This window comes from Siniperca chuatsi, linkage group LG16 (genome assembly GCF_020085105.1).
Source record: "Siniperca chuatsi isolate FFG_IHB_CAS linkage group LG16, ASM2008510v1, whole genome shotgun sequence".
Classification (NCBI taxonomy): domain Eukaryota; kingdom Metazoa; phylum Chordata; class Actinopteri; order Centrarchiformes; family Sinipercidae; genus Siniperca; species Siniperca chuatsi.
The window spans coordinates 19,392,565-19,416,765 of NC_058057.1; the positions used below are offsets into that span (position 1 = coordinate 19,392,565).

Here is a 24,201-nt window from a genome sequence, read left to right on the forward strand (position 1 = left end):
GGGGGGAAGCAATCATGCCAGGAAGGAAGTAAGAAGTGTGGTTGGAGAGGGAGGGAGTAGAAACCGATGCCATGATGACGGCCGTAATGATGCATTAGAACTCATGCAGGAGTACCTCAGCAATGCTTAGGGTGGATGAACAGGAGGGGAGCCGCGCCTGGTGCCGCGAGAGAGAGGAAGGGAGAAGAGAAGAGGGTTAACAGAGCCAAAGCCAGGTTGAGCGGAGGACAGAGGCACACAGAGACTGACGGGTGAAGCAGACCGCGCCCTCTGTCTTTCAGGAGGGCATCTGCATGACAGGTCTCTGTGTGACTGTCTCTTATGGGCCAAGGCAGCCAAGGGCATGATGGACAGGACAGGACAGGACAGGACAGGACAGGATAGGACAGGTCAGGACAGCAGGTAGGAGTTGCATGGGGATTCACTCCCCACCAAAACAATAGGAGAACAGGTTTCACAGGAAACATCACACATTTTGAACATTGCGTCTATTTTCATCTTGACAAATGCAGTTTAAATTTACGTGTATCAAGTGTGTCTGTTTACATTCACGAGATAGCTAAATAGAATCCACATGTCCTCTGTTTATACGTGAACATCAAAGCTTTTACTGCCTGAGAAGACAGTTATAGAAAATCAACCTAGCTTATAATGGGACGAGTATCTTTCTGTTGAGTCCTTTCACAGAGATTTGAATGAGTGGTTGCAATGCTACTTTATCATCCCATTCTTGTGTATGTACTCATCTTAATCCAGGATGTAAGTGCTCCTTGTAAGCTCAAACATTTGAGTCTGGAAGACGCATGTACCATGTGTACTTTGCTCTCTTGGTTAGAGTATAAATATGAACCTATAAACAGACTCCTTTTCCTTGTGGCTTTTGTTGTATGTTTGAAAAAGACAGCACAAAGCTAATTTGCATTTGCATTTTTTGCATTTTCAATGCAACTGTCAATCACTGATCCAAAATATCTCCATCTTAATATCCCTTCTTCCCACCATGTTGCACACAGACATCTAACATGACATGAAAACCAGAAATCATATGGGAAATAAAATGAGCCAGGAAAATGCAAAGTCATTTATTTCTAGCACCCAAAAGTATCACCTATTACTGCTCTACTGGGGTCAGCTATGGCTGAAGCATTTCCATTCATGCTGTGGTAAGGCACTTTTAATAACAATGCCTCCACCAAAAGGCACATGAAGACTTTTTATTACCTACACTAATGAGGTTGGAAGGAGGTTATGTTTCTGCCTCTTTTAACAAGATATTTCAGGAAATTGCCCACAGATTCCCCTAAATTCTGCTGTTACATCAGATTTTAGAGGTGGTCAGGATCTGGATTTTTGTTGTTTATTAACCATAGCCATTATGCTGTTCATTTACTGGTGGGAGAGTCATTCACTATGCCCAGGCTGTACAGCATTTCATTCACGTTGTATTTTGTCAAAATATCAGAAACAAAAACACAACACAAACATGGCCATCTTCGTTGGCAGAGGTTTTTGCTTGTCCAAGAGCCTTCCAGCTCAAAAATGACATATCACTGGGAAATCCATTTAAAAATATCACATCTATTCCTGGCAAAATAATGTCCTGCACTGAAGCCAAGCTCACTATGAATTATAACTAAAGTCATTAGATAATTACCGACCTTTCCTCATGAAACAGTAACATTTTAGACTATATAATAAATTGCCTTTTTAAAGTGGGGCTGTCAAGGAGATGAGCATACCATCCCTCCTAAGTGAAATGCTGTAGATTCACACTAGTTGCCCTCATGAAACTCACTGCCCAGATAATGGACACTGGCAGGAAACCACAGGAGGTTACAAATTGAAACTCGGGAGTGAACTACACAAGGATCTCCTAAATACTATAGCAGCAAGGTAACACTGTTAAGAGAAAGCTCAATCCGCCAACATTGAATGAACCTTTTTGTAGTCTCCAGTCCCACCACACACTAAGAAGATATTGAAGAAGATGATTTCTGGATACTGACATCCTCCAAATTCCAAATTGAAGTATTCTGTAACCATCAACTGCACTTGTAAAACCTCTAAGTGTAGTATTTATCATAGTAGTAGTTATACCATCTTTCAAATTATACTGATGTCCATTGGTAGCTGCCACAGTGTTGTTTTTGACATTACCACAAGGATGGGGTGCCAAAGTGTAACAATTGTGAAAAACAGACCAGAATTTCCCTTAAACTGGCACTGAGAAAGGAACAACATTGCTTTTTCTCTACCTACAGCACCGAGTTATCTTACATGTCTTTTGACATACAAAACAACAATGTAACACACTCACAGTCATGAATATCTGTTATTAGATTACACTTTCCTCATGTCTAAACTGAATTATAGATTCAGTTTGATCAGCGTAAACATCTTTTGAATGATATCATACACTCTGACTGTGCAGGATTCTGATGAGTTACTGTCTTTACTTGTCAAATTAAACTTGGGTGCTGTCAGTGCTTTAAACTGATTTGAAGTTTTGTGCTTGCGTTTTCAAAATGGCAAGTTAATGAAAACAGAAAGCTTGCTCCCCAACAGCTCCCCTGTCAATAAATAAAGGCGAGAAAGAAGCCACACTGGAAAAGCCAAACAACCAGTAACCTCAGCTAACCAGAAGCATGTGCTGCGTGCTCCATCGTGCAGCCCTGGTCATTCATCACTGCCCTCCTATGGCCTTCTCCGTGTCTACATGTATCAGAAATTAATGAACTATTGAGTGAGCTGCTAGCGTGGCAGAGAGTGAGCGCTAACACAGCTGATTTGACAGGCCCGTGTTATGCTGCTCACCAGTTTTCCCCGCTTCTCATCAGCAGCCAACATGGTGAATGAGCACGCTCAGTACAGCTGGTCAGACAGTCTCATCCATTCCTCTTACTGCCTTTAATTTCCTGCCTGTCTTCTCCCCCTCTGCTCTGTCTGTCTGTCTGTTTGTCTCTCTCTTTCTGTCTCGCTATTTTAAAGCTCTCTTGTACTCTTTCCAGTCTCTCTCCACTACCCTCCAGGCAAACTCTCAGAGTCAGTGGGCGTGAGTAACTCGAGACGAATATAATATAGCATACAATGCATGCAAACTTCACACATACAGATGCATGTTCGTAATGCACATGTGTTGTGTGACACACATTTAAACACTCTTTGACATTGATATATACAGTCTGTACTTGTAGATATCTACAGTATTTATTTTAATAACAAAAAAATTAAAAACCCAAATAGTACACACACTCTGTACACACATGAATAAGCACACTGGACTCAGCTGAAGTGATTTTGACTTCAAGCCTTTAGCTATTTGACCCAAATGGTCTATGAGTGCTACGAGCCAAATAAAGCAAGGGAGGGGGCTGAATGTGTGTACATTAATCAGAGACAAAAGAGCACTTTTCTTTTAGCTGTAGCTACTTTAATTTGGTCTCTGCAACAATATATCACACATATTATAATACACACTGTATCCCATACGACCCAGCTATCCCAGCTGTCCCTCCGCACCTGACATTTAACAGGGTAGGATCATTCTTCACAGCTAAATTAGTATCAAACTGCCTTTTCCATCCAGTTATTGAAAGCTGTTGTCTCTCTCGTTAACAGAGAGGAGGATATAAGCTCCAGCCCCCCCGGGCCACGTAAAGATTGGACTAAGCAGATTTTCAAAAAGGGAAAAAGAGCAGTACACTGCAAAAATCTCCTTAAGAAGTAATTCTGTGCTGGGACTTTAAAGTCTTATTTTTTAAAAACAAGTAAAAAAAAAAATGCAATAAGGATATTATACTGTGTCTCCAATGCCAGTCAACTTGTTTCACGTATTTTCTAAAATCAATGTATTTTATCAATTTCCCTCAATTGTAGTGCAGCAATGTGTTGTTCTGTCTAGTTTCAACACACAGACGCTTCTTGAAACAAGCTGATTTCACATTTTTTATAGGAATAGTCAGACATTTTGGAAATACGCTTATTCGATTCCTTGCTGAGAGTTAGATGAGAAGATTGACACCACTAATGACATATAACGTGTTACTTGGTGAGCTTTACAGATGCTGGTAGGTGTATTTTGTTACCTTTGATATATTTTTGTTATAGTCAGAAATTACTTGAAAAGGAAGTGTGTTGCAGTATGCTGAACACATAGATTTTTGGTAAACCAAATCCAAACATATCATTTTGAATTTTGTTGACCTGTCCTAACATTACCTATATCCATTTTTTGGTGTCTGTGTAAAACAGCTGGAATCAACAACTTTGTAGTGCAAACAGAAATAAAAGGCATTGCATGGATCTATTCTTCACACACTGTGGGAACCTTTGTTTAACGTAGCATCGATAAAGCTGCAAATTTATCGCTGTACCTGACACATCGGTAGAGTCTCCTCCACGGCTACATCAATATCCTGCTGCTTCTCCTTGTCAGCTCTTTAAAGCCGTCATGGATTTTGAAGGTGCTGCTTCCACACTTCTTCATCCATATTGCCCTCATTTCCATTTACAGTAGCACTCCAGCTAAGCTGCTATGTTGGTGACTGGAGGGAAGCACATGATAACTCCAGGGACAAGGAATAACAGCGTAGGTATCAGGATCAAGGGGTTTCTTATTCCTTTTTACTGTAAGGTGCTCTGGATAAAAGCAGCAGCTAAATCAGGAAGGGAAATGTGGATGGAGTGGCTTCAGTTTCTGAGAAGATGACTGGCTGAGTGCTTGACTTAAGCACTGATGAAGTGTGGAGTCCTGTGAGATTGCTACATTGTCGCGCTTGCTCGTGCTCATCCTCCATTGTCTTTTTTTATGTATGTGTAATGTCCACCACCATCTAACACTGTAGAAACATCATGGCCACAATATCAGGCACATGAGCCCCTTCATCCTTCCTCCCCATCCTCCTCTTCTTGTCCTGGAGCCCCCCTGCTAGTTTATGCAAGTCAACAGTCCCACCGCTACATTACTCACCCTTCTACCCCCTAAACTCATCCATGGCCTGACAGCGTACCTCCTTTGGGCATCATCATCATCATCCTCATCATCAGCAGCAGCAGCAGCACACATGCACAAATATGTATGCAAGAGCACATTATTATATTTACAACACACACTGTACACGCAATGCATCCATCCCCATTTCCACTCAGCTAATAATACAAAATCCTTCACTTATTAAACAGGCACACAAATTACTTGTAAACATTCTCTCAGATATGCAGGAGGAAAGACATTACTTACCATCTTCTGCCTGGAGTCGGAACAGAATGAGCTCCCCGGCACATGCACACAAGAACACACACACACACAGACACACAGACACTTGCACACACACACTTTTACACACTCACTAACTGGGAGAGGGTGAGCAAGGGAAGGGTGCGTGAGAGAGTAAGAGGGAAAGAGAGAGAGAGAGAGATAAGAAGGGAAAGGCAGGAGTGAGAAGGGCGCACAAGAGAGCGAAAGAGCAGCAAGGAAATGCAACAGCCAAAGAGACAATAAGGAGGAGGAGAAAGAGGAGGAGGAGGAGGGTATATAGCTGCACATATGGTGCTATGTGCTGCGTTAAATCATACACGCATGACTGAGGTCTGTGTGCGCGCATGTCTGTGTGAGTATGTGTGTGCATTTCCCATGAGCTTCCCGTTTCTATTGGGGGAAATGACGGATGTGACTCTTTCTCCCTCAGTCTTTATCACGTCTCCCCTCTTCACTTGGCCTCTCTTTCTGTCGTTTTCACACTGATTTGAGATGATGGAATCGGGGGGGGAGAGAGAATGCCCAGGCCGGAGCTGATATGAGGAGAGCCGCTGGACTCGCCCTTGGGGATGGACAGATGGACGCAGATAGACAAACACAGACCGAGCAGCACAGGCCTAGCTAGCCAAACCGTCCTCCGTTTCCTGTGTGTTCCTTTCCTTCATTTTCATTTACATCCATCTCTCGGTCCCCACCTCCCACTCTCTTTCAGTCCCTTGTCCTCTCTAACTCATTAGCTCTGTCCCTTTCTCTCTCGTTCACTCCCTCCCACTCTCTGTTCCTTCTCTCCTTCTCTCTCTCGCCTTTCTTTCTCACTCACTCCATAATAAATCCTCCACACCTCCAGCCGGCCAGGGGATGAGGAGTCACTTTTATGAGTCTTACTGCACTGGAGGAGGACAATAACACATATCTAGTAGTACTGCTGCTTTGCTGTGGACACACACACATACGCCAACAGACACACAACTGGTCAATACTGTCAGGTAAAACCAAACGTGAATAATTTCAGTAGAGCACAAAGGCATATAACAAGTCCTATCTATCGTTTCCACAGGGGAATAAACCTGTAAGGAATGACGACACAGGCTGTAAAACAGTGCTGGAGCGTCACACTGCGCCAGGCCTCGATGTCCTCATCTCAGCAGACCAACAAAACCATCCAGCCACACACTCACTCAATGCGGTACACATAAACACATTCCAATGTCATGGAAATAACAAAGAAAAGATGGCAGAGCACAAAAATTAAGTAATAATCTTTGTCTTTCGTAGACTCTGCAGCATCCAGAGTACTTTTTAAAATGACCATGTTGCCTTTACCTATTAAACAGGTGACAAAAAAGAAAAAAAGTGTTTTATTAGAATGCTGGGCCTCCAGAGCAGCTTCAGTGCTCCTTGACAAATATTCACAAGTGCCTAGGACTCTACTGATGGATGAACACTATTTTTTATTAGATCTCCACCTTTTATCTTATTTTGAAAACTTGACAAATATCCATTAATGCATATGACAGGTACATATAACAGGTATTCTGAAATGACTTTCCCCCTATTATATCACATTTTTTCATGGGGACAGACAGAGGCATGCATTAATGTCTGTATATGTGATGAGTGAATCTGTTAGAATGGTTTCTCTGCTGATTTACATTCTGAAATTCAATATATTAGAATATTTGAACAATAATAATCAAACCATTCAGTGAACCCTCCTGCTCTGTATGGAAGCATCTGCATTCATTATGTTTTTCCACTCATTCATTAATAAATGTCCTTTAATTTTTCACCCATCTGAACATAACTATAGTTTGTTCATATGTGAAATGCGTAATAATAATAATAATAATAATAATAATAATAATAATAACAACAACAAAAAACTAAAACAAATATTAATAGCATGTGTCCATATACATACAAAGTATTGACACTCAGAAATGTGCCAGACTGGTGAGTAGTGGGACTGGAACTTCTGTATATTCTTTCCCAAACAAAAATGGACACACACACACACACACACACACACACACACACACACACACACACACACACACACACACACACACAAACACAAACACACACACACAATCCCAAATCCCCAGCAGAGGACAGCACCTTGACAGTGCAAGCTAAGCCATGCACCCAGCGGACACTAGTACTGCACTCCAGCAGAACACACCCTGCTTCATCCTCACAGTTCAAAACAGGGCCAAGGGGACAGTGGGGCCACAACACACACACAAACACACATGCATACACATATTTTCTACTGTAAATTCATAGTTATGGACAGTACAGAGTCAAGTCTCCTGTACTGTTCTGCGTTGCAGGAGGAGAAGCTGCCGTACAGGCTGTAGATCATTGATCTGTCACACTACAGCCGGCTGATTTGACATTGGAACGGTGCTTACGCATATAGCTAAGGCATAAATCATTCATCTCCCTGTCTGATCACTTCACTCTGCCAATGATCTTCTGTCACTACTCATTGGCAAGTGATGATCCCGTGATCTGTGTACAGATCCGGCCTAAGTCAAACAGCATGTGTACTTTTTTTTTTCTTGTTTCACACACCATGACTATCACATTTTTTATGAGTGCTGTGAAAATCCTGCAAGGGACAGATTACCAAGACTGTTCAATAGCCAAGCTGTATTTGTGACTCTGAGCATAGTGAATCTTGATTAACCAAATGCGGAATAGAATCAAAGTAAACAAACAAACAAACTAACAAACTGTGTGATTGTACCCATAATCTACTTTAAGTACTAGGTGGGTAAGGTTTACAGAATAAAGGTGTTGAAATGATTTGTCAAATAATCATTTAGTTAAAGAAAATTAATGAGCAACAATTTCAAATATTTATTGATTGTTTAAGTCATTTATTAAGCACAATGCCTGCTCGTTTCAGCCTCTCAAATGTGAGGATCTGCTGCTCTTCTCTGTTTGAAATCACAATCTCGGAACTTGTGACAACATTTTTTTTACTATTTTCTGTCATTTCATAGAATAAGCAAATGATTAATTGAAAAAATACCTGGCAGATTAATTTGGTTCTGTAGATAATCATTACTTGAGGCCCTAGTTCAGATAGTGTCAGATGAGTCAATCACAGAAAAGCATGCTACAACTTACCAAAATACTAGTTACTAATACTAGTTACTAATATATAGTAATATACTAGTAAATAGCACTCTTATCTAGCAAACCTACTTCACAACATACTCAAAACAGGTTAAAAATGCTCTTATTTTCCATTAGTATGTATTACAGGTCTGGTACGCATGTATAAATGAATATATTAGCTTGCCTGTTTGCACACATGTGCGCATGATAATATTATTTTGTTTTGGCTTGTGGCAGTGACTAGAATGGCAATATGTGCATGGTGAAGGTCATGGAAGTGGAGTGGACTGAAATGCACTACTGCACTGTGACTCATTTCCCACATTCCAGTGAAGGAGGAGCTGATTTCCATAAGCCTTGGCTCCAAAGCCATACATTCAACCATTAATCAAAAAACTTCTACAAGACCAGTGCAAAGTGAGGCAGTGTCCTTTAGGTGCACAGCCAGCACCTGAAAGAGTTTGTGCAAAGGCACCATGGGTGAGTGAGAGCACTGAATACTTTAATCAAAATAAATGCTAATATCAGTCAAGTTGATGGGATGTTTGGAACAGTATACAATACACACAGTGTAAATAATGTTAGCAATTTCAGATGCATAAAGGTGAAAGCTCTGATGGAAAGGGGAGAGTAGATGAAAAGGGCAGAAGACAGGCTAAAGAGGCATTATTATTTTAGGCCTTAAATTCACATTAAAAATTAGGTAAAACTTAATTTGCGTGGTCTTATATTGGCTTATTATCAACTGACAAAAGGAAGGTATTCAAGCGCAAATACGTTGGGCTTGTGGGAGCCTTTTAACAACAGGAGAACAATCTCATAATGTTTGTAAAAACCCTCTGTTCTGAGTTCTGATCAGTCACACTGGTTTACCTGACACTACTAATATGTAATCAATAAATGAGGGTTTGTTAGAGCAGCTAGTGGGTGTGACAGTACCACATAACGGTAAAAAATAAATAACCACAAATCTTCCAACTCAAGCAGTCTGCATCTGACAATTCCACAGAGAGATTGATGACTTGACTGGGGCGTCTCTGATGAATATTTGAATAATCAAACTTAAAAACAGGCTTTTACAAGCTTGAAGAGATAAAAGGATTCAGTATTTCAAGAAAAAAGCAATTATAGAAAAGCAAGATAAAAATAAACATAAGTTGTGTAACAGAAATGTTTTCTTTTTTATTAACTGTCTTATGATGATTTGTCATAATTACCTAAGATTTATATTTGGACTCCCTGGGGTATCCTGACCCCCAAGTTAGGGCAAAGTAGATCCACTTATGGGTCAAATTGCCAGCTGACCTACAGTAACAAACTGCCATTGTGGATCTACTGTGCAGTTTGCTGCCAACAACTGCAGACGTTTCCAGTGGACTACTTTATTCAGTAGTCAGTGAATAAAAATATGAGAAGTACACCCAGGTTGACGAACATTTCCCTGTATCAACGTTGGACTATTCATTTAAAGTGTAACCGGAACTGATGTTTTGAGCTTGGAAGATAATCCTACATCTTATATTATACACTCATAAAACAACAAAACATGACAGAAAAGCTGTGGTACTTTTTGTGATTCTGTCTCAGCAAACAAACATAAAAAAGAAAGAAAGACACAACCCCAACACACACACACACACACACACACACACACACACAGTGTCAGCCATCCTCTGAATCAAAGCCCCATCTCCCATATGCTTCATTAATCCAAACTCACCATTACATAACTGTACTAAATGCTCACAAGAGTGGAAGGGTACAGCTACCCTCCCTGTATCTTGTGCACGTGTGTGTGTCTGTGTGTGCACAAGTAAGAGACAGTGGGACAGAAAAAGAAAATCTGGTTACATGAATGGTTGTAGAGCTGCTCAGTTTGTAATCCTTTTGTATCTGCTTGCATTTGTGGGCTGCAGGCTGTGTATGTGGTGCATGTGAGAGTGAGACAGCCGCTTTCTCCCTTAAGGATGATTTTATGTGTCCAAATTTACTGTATGTGTGTGTGTTGTGTGTATTCCCAGTTGTTGCTCTGCAGACAGACAGGTTTGGACATCAAATGTGAATCTGCGCTTCTCTGTGGTCTAGAGGCACACCCTCAGGCTTTATAATAATAATAATAATAATATCTTTATTTATAGAGCACTTATCAAAACAAAGTTACAAAGTGCTTCACAGAGCAAGCAAGGAAAACATAAAACATAACATAAAAACAAATAAAACACAGCAGTAATAGAAAAAAAATATTAAACCAACCATAATAAATAATAAAAACTAGAATCAGATGAAATCTGGGAAGGCGGTGCAATAAAAGTACGTTTTAAGCTTAGATTTAAAAGAAGCTACTAACTCAGCCTGTGATCAATAGGAAAACCTATGAGAATCTACAGAGTTCCTTTTGACACATACACGCATACTGTATTTATGCATGTTTGTATTTGGCAGAGAGCGTTTCCTTGCTTGGGCTTGTATGGGAACCGCAGCAGCAGCTCTGGCGGTGACAAGATTAAGTTTTACTCCATACCTTCTCCTCTCAAAGCCACCACGCAGCGGTGCCAACAAGACCCAGCTAACAAACTAAAACAGCCCACAGTGGCACATGAAATGCACCAGTGAACAGAGCCATTCTGGCTCTGGCTCCGGGGACATTGTGTACATACTGTCGGCAGCCGCTTGCAACGTGGGAATTTCATAAAACATATGGCAGCTTGTCCCTGGGAAACAGGCTGTGTCAGAATCTAAACAAGCTAAGAGCTATAACTAGAGAAGCCATTAACTGTCTGTTATCTGCCACGCACAAAGAGACACATGTCCAGACACGCATGTCACACACAAATGCTGACAAATGTGGTTGGCATGTGATCGTGACAGGATAGCGATGCCCAAATTGGGTCGTGACAAAGAAAGGCTTCAGTGGAGAGACAGATGTGAGTGTGTATTTCTATGTTGATGATGGGCGAGGACTACCTCACTGCATCAGTGAAGCCAGTAGCAGCACTGGGACAGCAGCAGTATTAAAGCTCCCCACTGTCCAATTATTTACAACTCTACACTCTGATGCCCAGCTGAGGTCAAAAACACCTTGGCTAAGTCTGAGGCTCTCTAATCACGATCATTCGTACAAGCTGTGAACACCATAAGGTGGGGCGCAGAGTACAGTGTAGAGAAAAAAAGCGGATAATGCAGGGAAATTTTAAAAATAAAACAAAAAGCGGAGCGTCATATTTCCGTTTAGCACAAAAGAAAGCACTGGCAATTGACCTCCTGCAGAGAAGAACACTAAAAAGAAGCCAATGGTCAGTAAGGGTTTAGGTGCAGGAAACCTTTTTCATTATTTTCCGGTCACTTTCAGGTTACGTTACCGTCAGCTGTCATCTCATTGGTTGCTCACTGAAAGTTCACTGAGAAACAAGGTCAAAGGTGTAACTGAATGAACTTTCAGCACACAGGTAAAGTATAAAATCCAAGTGGCATGCTACACCCAAAGCAGCGTTGCTGCAATGTTTGTAAAACAACGGTTCAAACAAGAGCAGTACAATTCTGCCACTGATAATGTGCCTAAGTCAGACATGTTTTTCCAATTTTATTTGATATAGTGAAACTCCATTGTACAGACATTTTCGGTAACACCACAGCAGGTTCAAGCCTCACAAAAGCTGTGGCTGGGACCTGGGAATTCACCATTTTCCCCACTCTCTGTGCCATCTCATTACTTGCTGCTCAGTTCTCCACAGCTTGACCGATTTTTTACATATGGCTGAACTGCACATTTAAATATCTACATTTCTACCAGACTTTCGTTGCCAGGGTTAAGCCAGCTCTCTAGCGCTGACCTCTCATCACTCTGCGAACAACAAAACAATGCTGAGCAGAGAGAAAGAGATCTCTTCTGGCTCCACGGTCTCATGACCCGCCTATGCACCCGCCCTCCCTCCTCCACTAACATCCCATCCCTCTGTTCCTATGGCAACCCCCTCATCTATTCCCACAGCACCTGCCTGCTGTCCGGGAGACACATGGAGACATGACACTGACAGATGAGGTGAAAGAGAGAGAGAAACAGGAGACACAGAGAGAGAAAGAGTTGACGCCATTTGGCATTTTAAAAACCTGCAGGAGAGATCGGTAAAAACACAGATGGATACTTGGACATTTCATATAACAATGTGTTGCTTTTAGCATCAAGAATTGTGTATCTTTCACACTGGTAACTCAGTTAAACAGAAAACAAGTTTTCACTCCTCATCATAACCAACTGGCACCCTCAGACCCAAACTAACCTGAGAGCTGTCATCATGTGGTGCACATGGGTTACAAAAATGAACGCTAAGAGTGACAACAATAACATTTTGTGGAAAAAGAGGGATACATGTGGACAAAGTATCCCATTAAAGCTGGGACAGACAAAGCTGACTGAGGGTATATAGTTAAAAAACTATATTAAACCTGGGGAATAATTCTGTAGGCATAAGCATCCAAGTATAAGAACCACAACCTGCTGTCTCCATAAAGACACAAATATGCACGCTCACACACAAACCACAGGGGTTTTACATATAAAACACATTGAAGCAAAGACAAAACATACACTTTGCGAAGTTGAGACAAAGAGAGAACACCGGTCAAGACTGTGCGTGTGTGTTGTCTTGATGTGTACATGTACTGTAGGAATGTACTGTTTGTTTTCTTTTAGATAACTTGAACTAAAACTAAAACATAAATACAAATAAAAACACATTTCAACTATGCAAAATACAATAAAAACTAAAGTTGAGAGAAAGAAAAGAAAAACAGTAAATCCTTTCTCCCCCCAAAATAACTGAAATAAAATAATGAATCACAATCAGAAATATTTGTATTTTGATTATTAACGTGATTCCACTAAAAACCATACACAAAATAGAAAACTCTGTAGCTACAATAGCCATGGTCTGGGGAGGTAAGCACAGATAAACTGTGGGAGACAAAGAGTAAGGCTGAGCAGAGAGGAAAAAGGGCTAGGACAGGTTTAAGTTTTAGATTAAGGGAGTAAGCACTTTTTTGGCACTTTTCAAAGGGCAAGTTTTGATTTAGGATTTGGGTTTAAGGTGACATTTAAAATTTGTATCAAATTTAGGGTTAGTTTGAGGATTAAATCTGCACATTACAATACAATACAATGCATATTTGTAGCTTTAAATGGTAGCAAAAACAAACTGAATTTTAGGCTGCAATCCATCCAAAAATCCAATTTTGTAGAAGAAATCTTCTCACAACCCATGAGATTTATCTTGCAAGTAGGGTAATGATTAAATTTAATGTTGAGGATGGAGTTTATGGTCTGGGGTGAGGAAATAAACATTGCTAGCGTTAAGTCCTCACGAGGATATAAGTACAACCTTGATAAATCTGTGTTTGTCTAAATGTATATACGCGTGTGAGTGTGTTAACTGTATGTGTACTCACTTTGGGTGTGGGACAGGAAGCGGTAGAGAGGCGGGAGGTGGCCTGGGCGCGGGGTGACTCCGAGGGCGTGGTGCTGAGGGAGGCAGTATCCCTGGGCAACACCTGCACACCCCGTGAGATAATGGAGTCTGGGATCTGAGATCACACAGACACACACACACACGCACACACACAAACGTACGCAGACACACGTGCATGTAAACACCACACACCTTAAACCCATAGGCAGCACGCATACACATTCTCATATTCAAGATCCAGGAAGACACAAATATATATATATGTATATATATATATGTATATATATATATATATATATATATATATATATATATATATATATATATATATATATATATATATATATATATATATATATATATATATATATATATATATAAAGTGTCTAGACTACAAACGTATATATAGTGAGACACACAAACTAGCCGAGAGGACAAACATTTCAACATCTCTAATATGTAGTCATATGTCAAACTTAAACGACCACGCCTACTCACAGGGTTGATGCAGATGAAAGGCAAATGGCCTCAAAAATGTCACATGATGACGACAAATAATGAGATATCGGGGGGCGGAGTCTTACCAACATCCATCTGTGACTGGACAATGAGGTGGGATGTTACCCTGACAACAGAGCCATAAAGCAGGGTCCAGGCTGCAGACAGGGCAGGATAGGATGATGGGTATGGAGAGATACTTGATGTTACATGTGACTGCACAGAGTAGACACACATGATACACACACACACACACACACACACACACACACAGATGTATGAAGAGGCACCACAGTCATGCTGTATGATATACAGAGATACATGACAGACGTATCTTAAAGAAGAGGTTCACTCTTTTTCAACTCAAAACGTCTGTGCAATTATTTACACTTTTAATAACCATGATGTATCTAACTTTTTAATAACAGCAAGCTCAAAGTGTAGTCAGATGTGTCTTCGTATAAAAAGGATCAGAAAACATACTTTATATTGGGTTTCACTGACTTTACTTTTGCATAGCTTCTGGCAAAGATGTAGCAGAGAGAAATAAAGTCAATAAAACCTGAAAGAAAGTTTGTTTTGCAATTAGCTGAGTCTCAATTCAGGCCGAATCTTCCAAATGCAGCTATTGCCAGATTTTGGAGGATACAACTCGTGGTTCTTCAGCAGCCCTCAGTAAAACCGTAATCCAGGCAAATATTTAATGGAGCATTTGGGTGCTCCTGGTCAACTTGTTCTTGTTAGCGGTCTGGACATGCTGTTAATGACAGGGCTTTATAGATAAATGGAAGTCATTTTGATACTTTTACCGTACCCTTAACGTGGTAAATTAAAACATCACAGCTCATACTGTAAATTTAAATGTCATGGAACTTACCCCAAGATTCCCATTTAAACTTTGTTCACCATTTGAGAACAGAGTTTTAAAATATTAGACTTAAGAAGTGGATGAGAATCCCTCAAATAAACCATTAGTTTTGATCTATGTGAGGCTAGACTGTCGCATTAGGTGAAGAGGTGCAGGATGATGGCTATTGAGCAGGTCCAGCATCCAGCCTATTAACTGCACCAGAGCAATAGAAACGTTTGACTGTGCACTTCCTGTTTTTGAAGAAGAGATTTATCATAGATTTTGAAGGTGATTGCCCAGTTGGACCACATTTAAGCCCAGCAGGAAGCAGCAGCAGCGACATTTTATTAAGGTATGGGTTGAAAAACAGTAAATCTATCATTTCAAGGTGCTACCTGTAGCATTTTTAAACATCAATGTGTCATATTCAGAGTATTTGTGTACCTTTATAATAAGATCATGACAGCCTTTTTTAGCAGCCTGGATCAGCAGCAATTATGCTCAAAAGCTGGAAAATACAACTTTGAACTTCTTCAAAGATTGATCACATATCTAAGAAAAGTACACTGTAATTCACACATTTATACTTTATCTAATGTCAGTGTTATCAAACATCCAATCTACAGTACTTCCTGTTAACATGTACCCACATCCACAGCAGAAACATCTGCCATAGATCAAAACAACAATGTTATCTTTGTATTTTGTACTGTATGTAAACCTACTTGTGAAAATGTTAATTGTTAAACGTTAAATAAAAATAAAATAATTACATAATATTAAACCCTTAGTGTTTTAGATTGTGTAGCAGATTCTATAGATATCTGAACTACCATAAGCTAATCTCACTGGTCAACACACCTTTAAACTGCACACAATGCATTCTATCAGTAGGACAAATTGTATAAAAGATGTTACAGCTGAGATGGTACTCATCTGCTCTCTATCTTCCCTTTGTTTCCTTTGCCTTTACTGAAGAAATTAACTTCAATGGGAATAATTTCCCATTTGCCTTTTTCCTTCCTTCATCATCTGTCATTGCCAGACATTGTGACACCTGAAAAAACAGCATCTTCTTCCTGCTTGTCTTTCTCATGAAATCAAACTAAATGTAAAGGCTGTACTGTACATGCTGCAAGTCTTCTTTGTTTATAGTAATTGCACTCTTGCCTAAAATGATTTTGGTAATGACTTACTGATGTTAAAATGCTACATACAGCACCTTTAACACATGCTTGTATGGATGACGTGTGAACATGTAAAGATGACTGTTTGAAATGGATGGAGTCAGATCTATGAAAACTGCAATTTTGTGCAACAACAAACTCTCCCCTCTCCTCTCCTCCGGTACCTTGGCGGCGATGGATGCGGCGGTTATGTGGGAGGAGGAGCTGTCCTCAGTGGATGCCACACCGCTGTCCTTCTTCTCCTCATCCTCCTCCTCACACTGCACGCCCTTGTCCTCCGTCTGGCGGTGTGGCGAACTGTTGGGCGGCGGCGAGAGGGGTGGTGGTGGCGACGGCAGGTCCTCCAGTTCGTCTGCGGCCTCCTTTACCTTCACCACTGCGTCACGCAGAAGGTCGATGGCGTGCGGCAGCGCCGGCAGGATGAACTGGAAGCATTCCTGGAAGGGTAGAGGAGTGTAAGGAGGGAGAGAACATCAGTGACAGGGACTTGGTTATTCTCAGTACAACAACAGATTCATGTTACACTCTAAAATCTCTTCTACTTTGCCATTTTTTTCCAATCAGAGTTGAGCTACTGCAACATCTCCTATCATTTATACACTGATGACATCCAGTTGTATTTTTCATTTAAACCCGAGCCTCATAAACTACTACTACTACTACCTAAACAACTGTTTAAATGCAATTAGGAACTGGATGGCAAATGATTTTCTGCTATTAAATGCAAATATAACAGAAGTCCTGATTATTGCTCCTGATAACCATCACTCAGATCAGGCAGAACCTTGGTGCCTTATCCTAATCTTCTTGGTCTAGCCTGCGTAATCTTGGTGTGATTTTTGACCAATCCATGAGTTTCGATTCTCCCATTAGGACGCTGACCCCATCATGTTTTTCTCAACTAAGAAACATAGCCAAACTTAGGTCTGTTGTGTCAAGACATTAAATGGAGATGTTAATACATGTTTTTATCTCATCACGTTTGGACTACTGTAATTCTCGTTTTGTCTTAATAAATCGACCTTTCAGTCAGCAGCCCCTAGCTTTGGAATAGTCTCCTAATAAGCCTGAGGTCTTTGGACTCTGTGGACTCTTTAAAGCAGCTAAAAACCCATCTGTTCAGGCAGGCATTTAGGTAGCATGTGGTATTTTAATCTGGTGTTTTAACTTTGTTTTATTTATTTGATTTAAATTGATTTTATTTGATCTTATTTTGATTTTATTTTTTGATTGTGAAGCACTTTGTGACTGGTGTTTATGAAAGGCGCTATATTAATAAACTTTGCTTGCTTGCTGTCACTGAAACTTACACACTTCCTGCAGTTGTTTCACATTAAAAGCTTCAGAACCCTTCTCAAGTACACCATACTTTATTCACCAAATATTTTCAGCTATCTTGCCTTCATCAGCACATCAGGGATAGCTGAAAACGTTGAGGAAAGCATGGTGTACTAGAGAGAAGTTGTGTGACATTTTTTTATTTGGAGGGACTTGCACTGAAACTCAAACTGGTCTGCAACTTGCTGTGTGTCACATTAAAAGCCTAACAGAAAAGGGAGAGTTTATGCCCTTTCAGCTGCTGGAATGGATACTTTAATGTGAAAAATCCATGCAAAAAATGGCAAAGTAGAACGGAAGAACTGGAAATAATTAGTGAGTAAAATATGACGCTATTACTCATGGAATTAGTGCTGTGGAAATATGTATTATCCTGAATGTAAACATGGAGGAAGTGTTGAGTTTACATTAACAGGAAACAGCATATAAAGCAATATAGAATGGAAGGAGATCTGAAAACAGGGAAATATCTCACAAAAATCTGATAAATTATACTTAAATACAGGGAAAATTAGAAATAAAAGCCTGTCTCTAATATACAGTAAATCTAAATAGAGGCCTGACTCCCTCTGTTCAGTTAAGGTATTTCCGAATTTACCGTTCACTACTATGACCAGGAATACTGTTATTTACTCAGTTCTATGGGACAAATATCGTATGTGACCCTGTTTGAGGCAGTAGAATCTAAAACAGAGATTTCCTCCTCAACCTCAGCAAGTCACAGCGCCTCCCTCTGGCCACATTTATACAAGCTTGTGCTCATTCATTCCTCTCTCCATCTCTGTTTGCCTCTCTGGTGTCTCTCTGTGTGTCAGTGTGCCTGTGGGCTTCTCGGCTATGCTAAATGCTCCATTCTCCTCACTCCCAAGACAAGAGCTAATCTGTGAAATTATTTATCTTCCTGTGTATTTTAAGCATTGAGAAGATACATTATTAATTGCCTCCACGCTTTACAGTATCTACGCTGGCTGCAAACGGGCTTTCGGCATAGGCTTTCAGAGCAACCTTTCCACTTCACATCTCGTTTTATGTCACAGGCTGGATTAAATATGACGATGTTAACCTCGATTTGACTGAATTTAAATGTTATAGATCCACACTAGGATGCATGCATGATTGGAATAGCATCCTCCACCACTGTGCATGAAAAATACAAAAAGGAAGAGCAGATGGACTCCTCAGACCAGGAGATGAAAGAGACTGAATGGGTTAATCTCAGTAGTTGACCACGAGCCCTACAGCCCTGCTGTGTCTAAGCTAACCTTTTCACCCCATACCCCCGCCTAAACTCACACACATACACATCCCAAACCACTCAGCACACAGTGTTGCTGGTGTGTTTGAAGCCCACATCTGAGCATTTTTGGAAGTCGTGGAAAGGAGGGCCGGGTGTGTTGGCCTAAAGTAGGGAGGGATTGGGCAAAAGAAGGAGTGAGGATGGTGTCAAGAGCCTGGAGACATTCCTACTTTCCCGTTTTGTGCTTTCATTGCGTGCTGGGAATTTTTTTTAGGTACGTCAGGAGTGTTTTTTTTGTCTGCTCTTATTCTCTATTTTGTCCTGGAGGAGAGTAACTGTCAAGAACACTAAAGAGCAGAATCCCTGGATATACTGCCAGCGGATGAGAAACACAAGCGAGAGAGAAGGATGGAGGAAGAGGGGAAGGCACTGCTGTTCCGAGATGGGGTTTGCAGGAGATGACAGACAGAGAGAGAAGGAGAGAGAGAGAGACGGAAAGAGAGAGTGGGAGAGACAGGGAGGATGAGATCTCGAGAGATTAAGAGAGACAGAGATTCGGCGAGAGAGCAAAAAGAAACTGCAACAAAAAGACAGTGAGGCAGACATAAAAAGTGAAGAAGAAAGAAAGCGAAATGAGAGAAACAGAAACAGGGACAGCAGAGAATAAGAGATGGAGAGTGAGAAAAAGAAATGGCCAACATTCACATTTTAGACAAGTATCTTAAACACTTCTTCAGTACAAGAGGGGGACATGCTTCAATTTCTAGATCACTAAACCAGAAATAACAAGTGCAAAAGTCAGCCTCAAAGCCCTTACATCAGAGACCTCCAACATTTTGAGGGACATTTTTATATTGACAATATACCTGTGGACCAGTTGACAGTGTGTGTTTAGGATATTATAACACAAGTTAGGACTTTTATCTCCCCTACCTCCTCAAAAGAAACCCTTAATTGAAGAACATTTCTGTTTTTTACAATTTTTAGCTAGTTGCAACAGCAATAAGAGCATAGCGGATGCAGATTGAGTAGCTAAACACACATAATTATGTTTACTTTCTCCACAGTTCGCTCTAATCATTGCTTTTTTATTGTGATTTACTGCAAAATTTAACCTCTTTAATCCTGTAAAAATTCTTCATATAAAATGAGGGGAAAAAATGGTTGAATTCAGTTGAATTGGAAAGGTTGGGAACCTTGGACCTGAGGTTCTGATGACTTACTTTAGTTCAAAATCAGAATCCTGTTGTTGTGGGTGTGACAGGGGGGAAACTACTTGACAAATAAAATTATTGTATTCAAATCATATTGTTTTCCTGCATCTCGGTAGTAAATGTTACATGGCCTGGTATTGGTCTGCGGCCCTAGTATTTGCCCTCTCTGGCTGAAGTGCCTTTCTGGAACGAATAAATGACTATTTTATATATAACTATTATCACTACTAGTATTATTGTTATTGTCACTGCTGTTGTTATACTATAATTATTGTTGTGGAAAAGCCTGTTCTGTTCAAAGAACAATGACATCATGGTCATTCCTTGACGTGCCCTGACAAATACTGAGTTGAAAAGTGTTGGCCCTCATGCAAAGTTGGTCTACAGGCAAATAATTATGATTTATATGTGATGCAAAGAAGTTCTTACACACTTTATCCACAATAAATATTTCTTTCCTTGTTTCTTTTATTAAAGGTGAAAGTGAGCATGTTTCTTTAACACTAATTTTCTGTTTTATTTAGCCTACATGTAACATTAAATTACAGTTTGACCAATATAGGTTTTTAAAGGTTGGCTGTAATATTTTTGCAATGAAGCCAGATTTAAAATGGTTTAAAGGTGCACTCCACTGATTTTACACATAAAGTTGTAAAAAAAGGTGTATAATGTCTTTGAAGGAAGTTTTTTAAAGTCTGAGAAAATAACCCTGATGACATTATCAGGGTTATCCCAGATTGAGGTTTCAAACTTTTAACAGAAAGTCTGCGTTATGAAGTTGGGATGTGGAGTTTGAAAGATGTAGGCATTTAACAGGCAGGGACGTCTATCGGACTACACTACTGAGTTGCATTTTGGGAAATGTAGGATATGGTGTTTTCAGAGGTTGACCCACAACAAAAAAATCTGAATATCTCTTCCTCTGCTGCTTTGATTTGACCATACATTTTTAATCTAATTCATAATTTAATCTAATCTAAACTAAATCTCCCTTTAAACATGTTTTTTTCTTTGCGCATTTTTATGTCAAAACAATTTCTCAATGTACAAGGATTCAGTGTTCCCTCCTGAAATGTATTCAGAAAAGCATTCACACAGTCAAGGATCACTAAAACATTTCATTCAAAGTCATGATGTTCTTAGATCAGTTCGGCAGGTTTCATTGGAGATTTTCCAGACCACTACCTCTGAGGCGAAAATCATATCCTCACCACCATCATCTTTAAAACTGAAAACTGAGATCACATCACAATATGGACAACAACCAGAACATATATTAAATGCCAAAAGTACACAAAGCTGTATGTTGTATATTGAATTGTTCACTATCTGAACAACATATGCAGATATATAGTCTTTTATCTGCAGTGTAAATGAGGCCAAAGAGACAAAATGAGCAGCTAAAAGATGCACAGCCAACACTCAGACATAAGGGGCTTCGTCTGGCTGGCTCAGCTGGACTTCCCCGTTATCTTTATGACAGGAGATCATCGTAATAAAAGCCCGCAATGGGCGGCTTGTGCCGTTAACTTTAACTGGGGGTTGATGAGAGAGACGCTAATATGGCAGCAGATGGCGGAGAGGTGGCATAATTGATTAAAAGAAATACTAAAATCGATCAGGAGAAGAGGGCGCGTAACGAGACAAAGACAGATGTGCAGGTCAGCAGAGAGGGAGACAGATGGAGGGGGGGAAGGAGACAGCAGTGGGTAGACAGACACACACATAATGTAAACACAAACCCACACATGAACTCTGCATCTATACCTTTGTACAATCAGAAATACATCAAAACACAGAAACGTACAAATGTACCATGAAACAACAAACAAAAAACACACACTAAGTCATACACCTTCAAATCCCTACGCATACTGTACACATACTGCTAAGTTTTGTGTCCACTTTCTACTGTATATGGACTGCATATCGCACTTTTATCCAGAGCGCCTTACAATTGGCCTCTCATTCATCCATTCACTTACTGATACTCAGCAAGCAATCATGTGAGTCACTGGTCCAACCAACAGGAGTAATTAGCGTTTAGTGTTTTGCTCAAGGACACTTGAGCAGAAGTTGGGGATCTAAACTATCACCAGAACTATTTGAACAGCACCTGATCTGTCACCTGCAAGTCGGTATTTTCTCATGTTTGTCCTCCTTGTCACTTGCTGGTCAGGTGAATCCTAACTACACCTAACCCTAACATCCACAGGAGAAAGGTGATGCTGTAAACAGCTATTTGCAGCGTTTCCTACCTGGGAGCCTTTCTTGCTTCCTGGTAAGTTAATGATGAGTGTCTTCCCTCGGATACCACACACAGGTCTGTAACACACAAACACGGGTGAAAGTTTATATGAATACAGAGGAAGAAAGTGAGTTAGTGTGACAAGTATGCTTGATGATGGTGATATATGCCTCTCCTTCCACCTTAAAGCCTCGATTCCATATTTCACAGTTCACTGCACTTTATCACAGGTGATAAATTAACTCACTCACCATTTTATCTTACGTGAAAAAGTGGGACGGTCCTCTTTAACCAACAGAAGGGAGTCGCACTGTACATTATTTATCTATAAGGCTCTACTGGAATAACTGCCTAACTACCTCTGTTCTCTGAAATACAGTAATTATAATATCAGGCCCCAAAAAACTGGCATTAAATGCCCCTTACAAATAGAATGAGTTACATAAAACTTTGAAACAATGTACGTTGTTTATGTAAATTGTGTGTTGCTGTAATTTCTGTGTGTTTGTCTATGCTTATACTATATATGTTCATTCTTGTGCACTGTGTCTCTTTATCTCAGTGAGACTACCAGTTAAAAAAAGGATTCCATGCATTCATTAATTAAAAATAAAGTAAGTGTGTTTTGGTTGTATCTTATCTGAGAGTGCTTGTCCGACCTGGAAAGCATGCCTAGTGGTGTGACGTTGAGGGATCCCATCAGCATTGCCAGAGACATCCCTGGAGCCTCACGCTCTATCACCTCCTTAGTGGCCTGTAGAGAAGAGAGATAAAGAGGAGGGTCATTAGTGTGGTCATAGTTTAACTAAGCATGTGTCCTTAGTAACCTAAGTATTTTTGAAACGATTTATTCAAATGCTGAAGAGTTTACTCCTGCAGTTTAGGTTGGTTTCAGGCAGTCACTTGAATTAAAAATATTGGCGCTGTTCCTCTTCCAAGAACACTGTAGTGTTTATTAGAGGTGAGAATGTATTAAAATTTAAATTACAGGAAGGGGTTTCTATAAAGAGATGGTTGTTGAGATTTGATGAACAGCAATTCATCATGCATAGTAAAGCTCCTATAACAAAACAAACACAGACAAATCCATCCTTCCTAAAGTTAACGGGACTTTAATCTGCCACGTTACCTGTGGTGTAACTATTTAGTCCCTGAGACTTTTGTTAACAAACCCTGGTTCAATTGCAAAAAAATTGCAATGAAATAAACTTTCTACTACGCTTTGGATAAAGGGAGCTGTAGGGTGTTATTCCCACCCTACACATGTCACATGTGTTATTACCATCGGTGTTATTCCCACCCTACATCTGACCCAGTCACTCACAGATATTTATTATAAAATGTAGAGCAGATGGGAGCAAATGAGAATAAATAGGGTATCTGTGAATTCAGAGAGACATATTTAAATTTAGTTTAAGTTTTGAAATCTTTACATTATGCTGCTACTGTAGAATTAAAAGAGCAAAGTTTAGAGACTAACATGGAAAAGTGGTGTTATAACTTGACTATTTCTGATATAACACAGTTGATTAAGTAGTGGCACTATAAATGGTATTATAAAAAAGAGAACAACAGGCCATTCATTTTTCCATTGGGTCCAGCAGCATGTTATGAAGCAAATATGGTTACATGAGCGATATGCTTTAAATATTGTATCTCTCTGTTGTGTATTCATGTTGTATTGTGAAAAAAGACCTTTAACATTTAAGGTATTAAATTAAAATCCTTAAAGAAACACAGATCTTTTAAGGACCTGGATACTAATACTGGTTTCTCCAACT

The 24,201-nt window shown here is 40.0% G+C and overlaps 1 protein-coding gene across 5 annotated transcripts in view; it reads right to left on the bottom strand.

Moving 5' to 3' along the window:
* The window catches only part of gphnb (gephyrin b), a 96,149-nt gene that overhangs the window by 28,701 nt on the left and 43,247 nt on the right, over positions 1-24,201 (bottom strand). For 4 of the 5 annotated variants that reach the window (XM_044169574.1, XM_044169573.1, XM_044169572.1 and 1 more), the window contains exons 5-9: positions 23,080-23,174; positions 22,431-22,497; positions 16,548-16,820; positions 13,829-13,963; positions 116-157 (exon numbers count right to left, since the gene is read on the bottom strand). In XM_044169574.1, coding sequence (XP_044025509.1) covers positions 116-157; positions 13,829-13,963; positions 16,548-16,820; positions 22,431-22,497; positions 23,080-23,174 — 612 coding nt within the window. The remainder of the gene's footprint in view (positions 1-115; positions 158-13,828; positions 13,964-16,547; positions 16,821-22,430; positions 22,498-23,079; positions 23,175-24,201) is intronic. The other variant, XM_044169575.1, reaches the window with a different exon arrangement.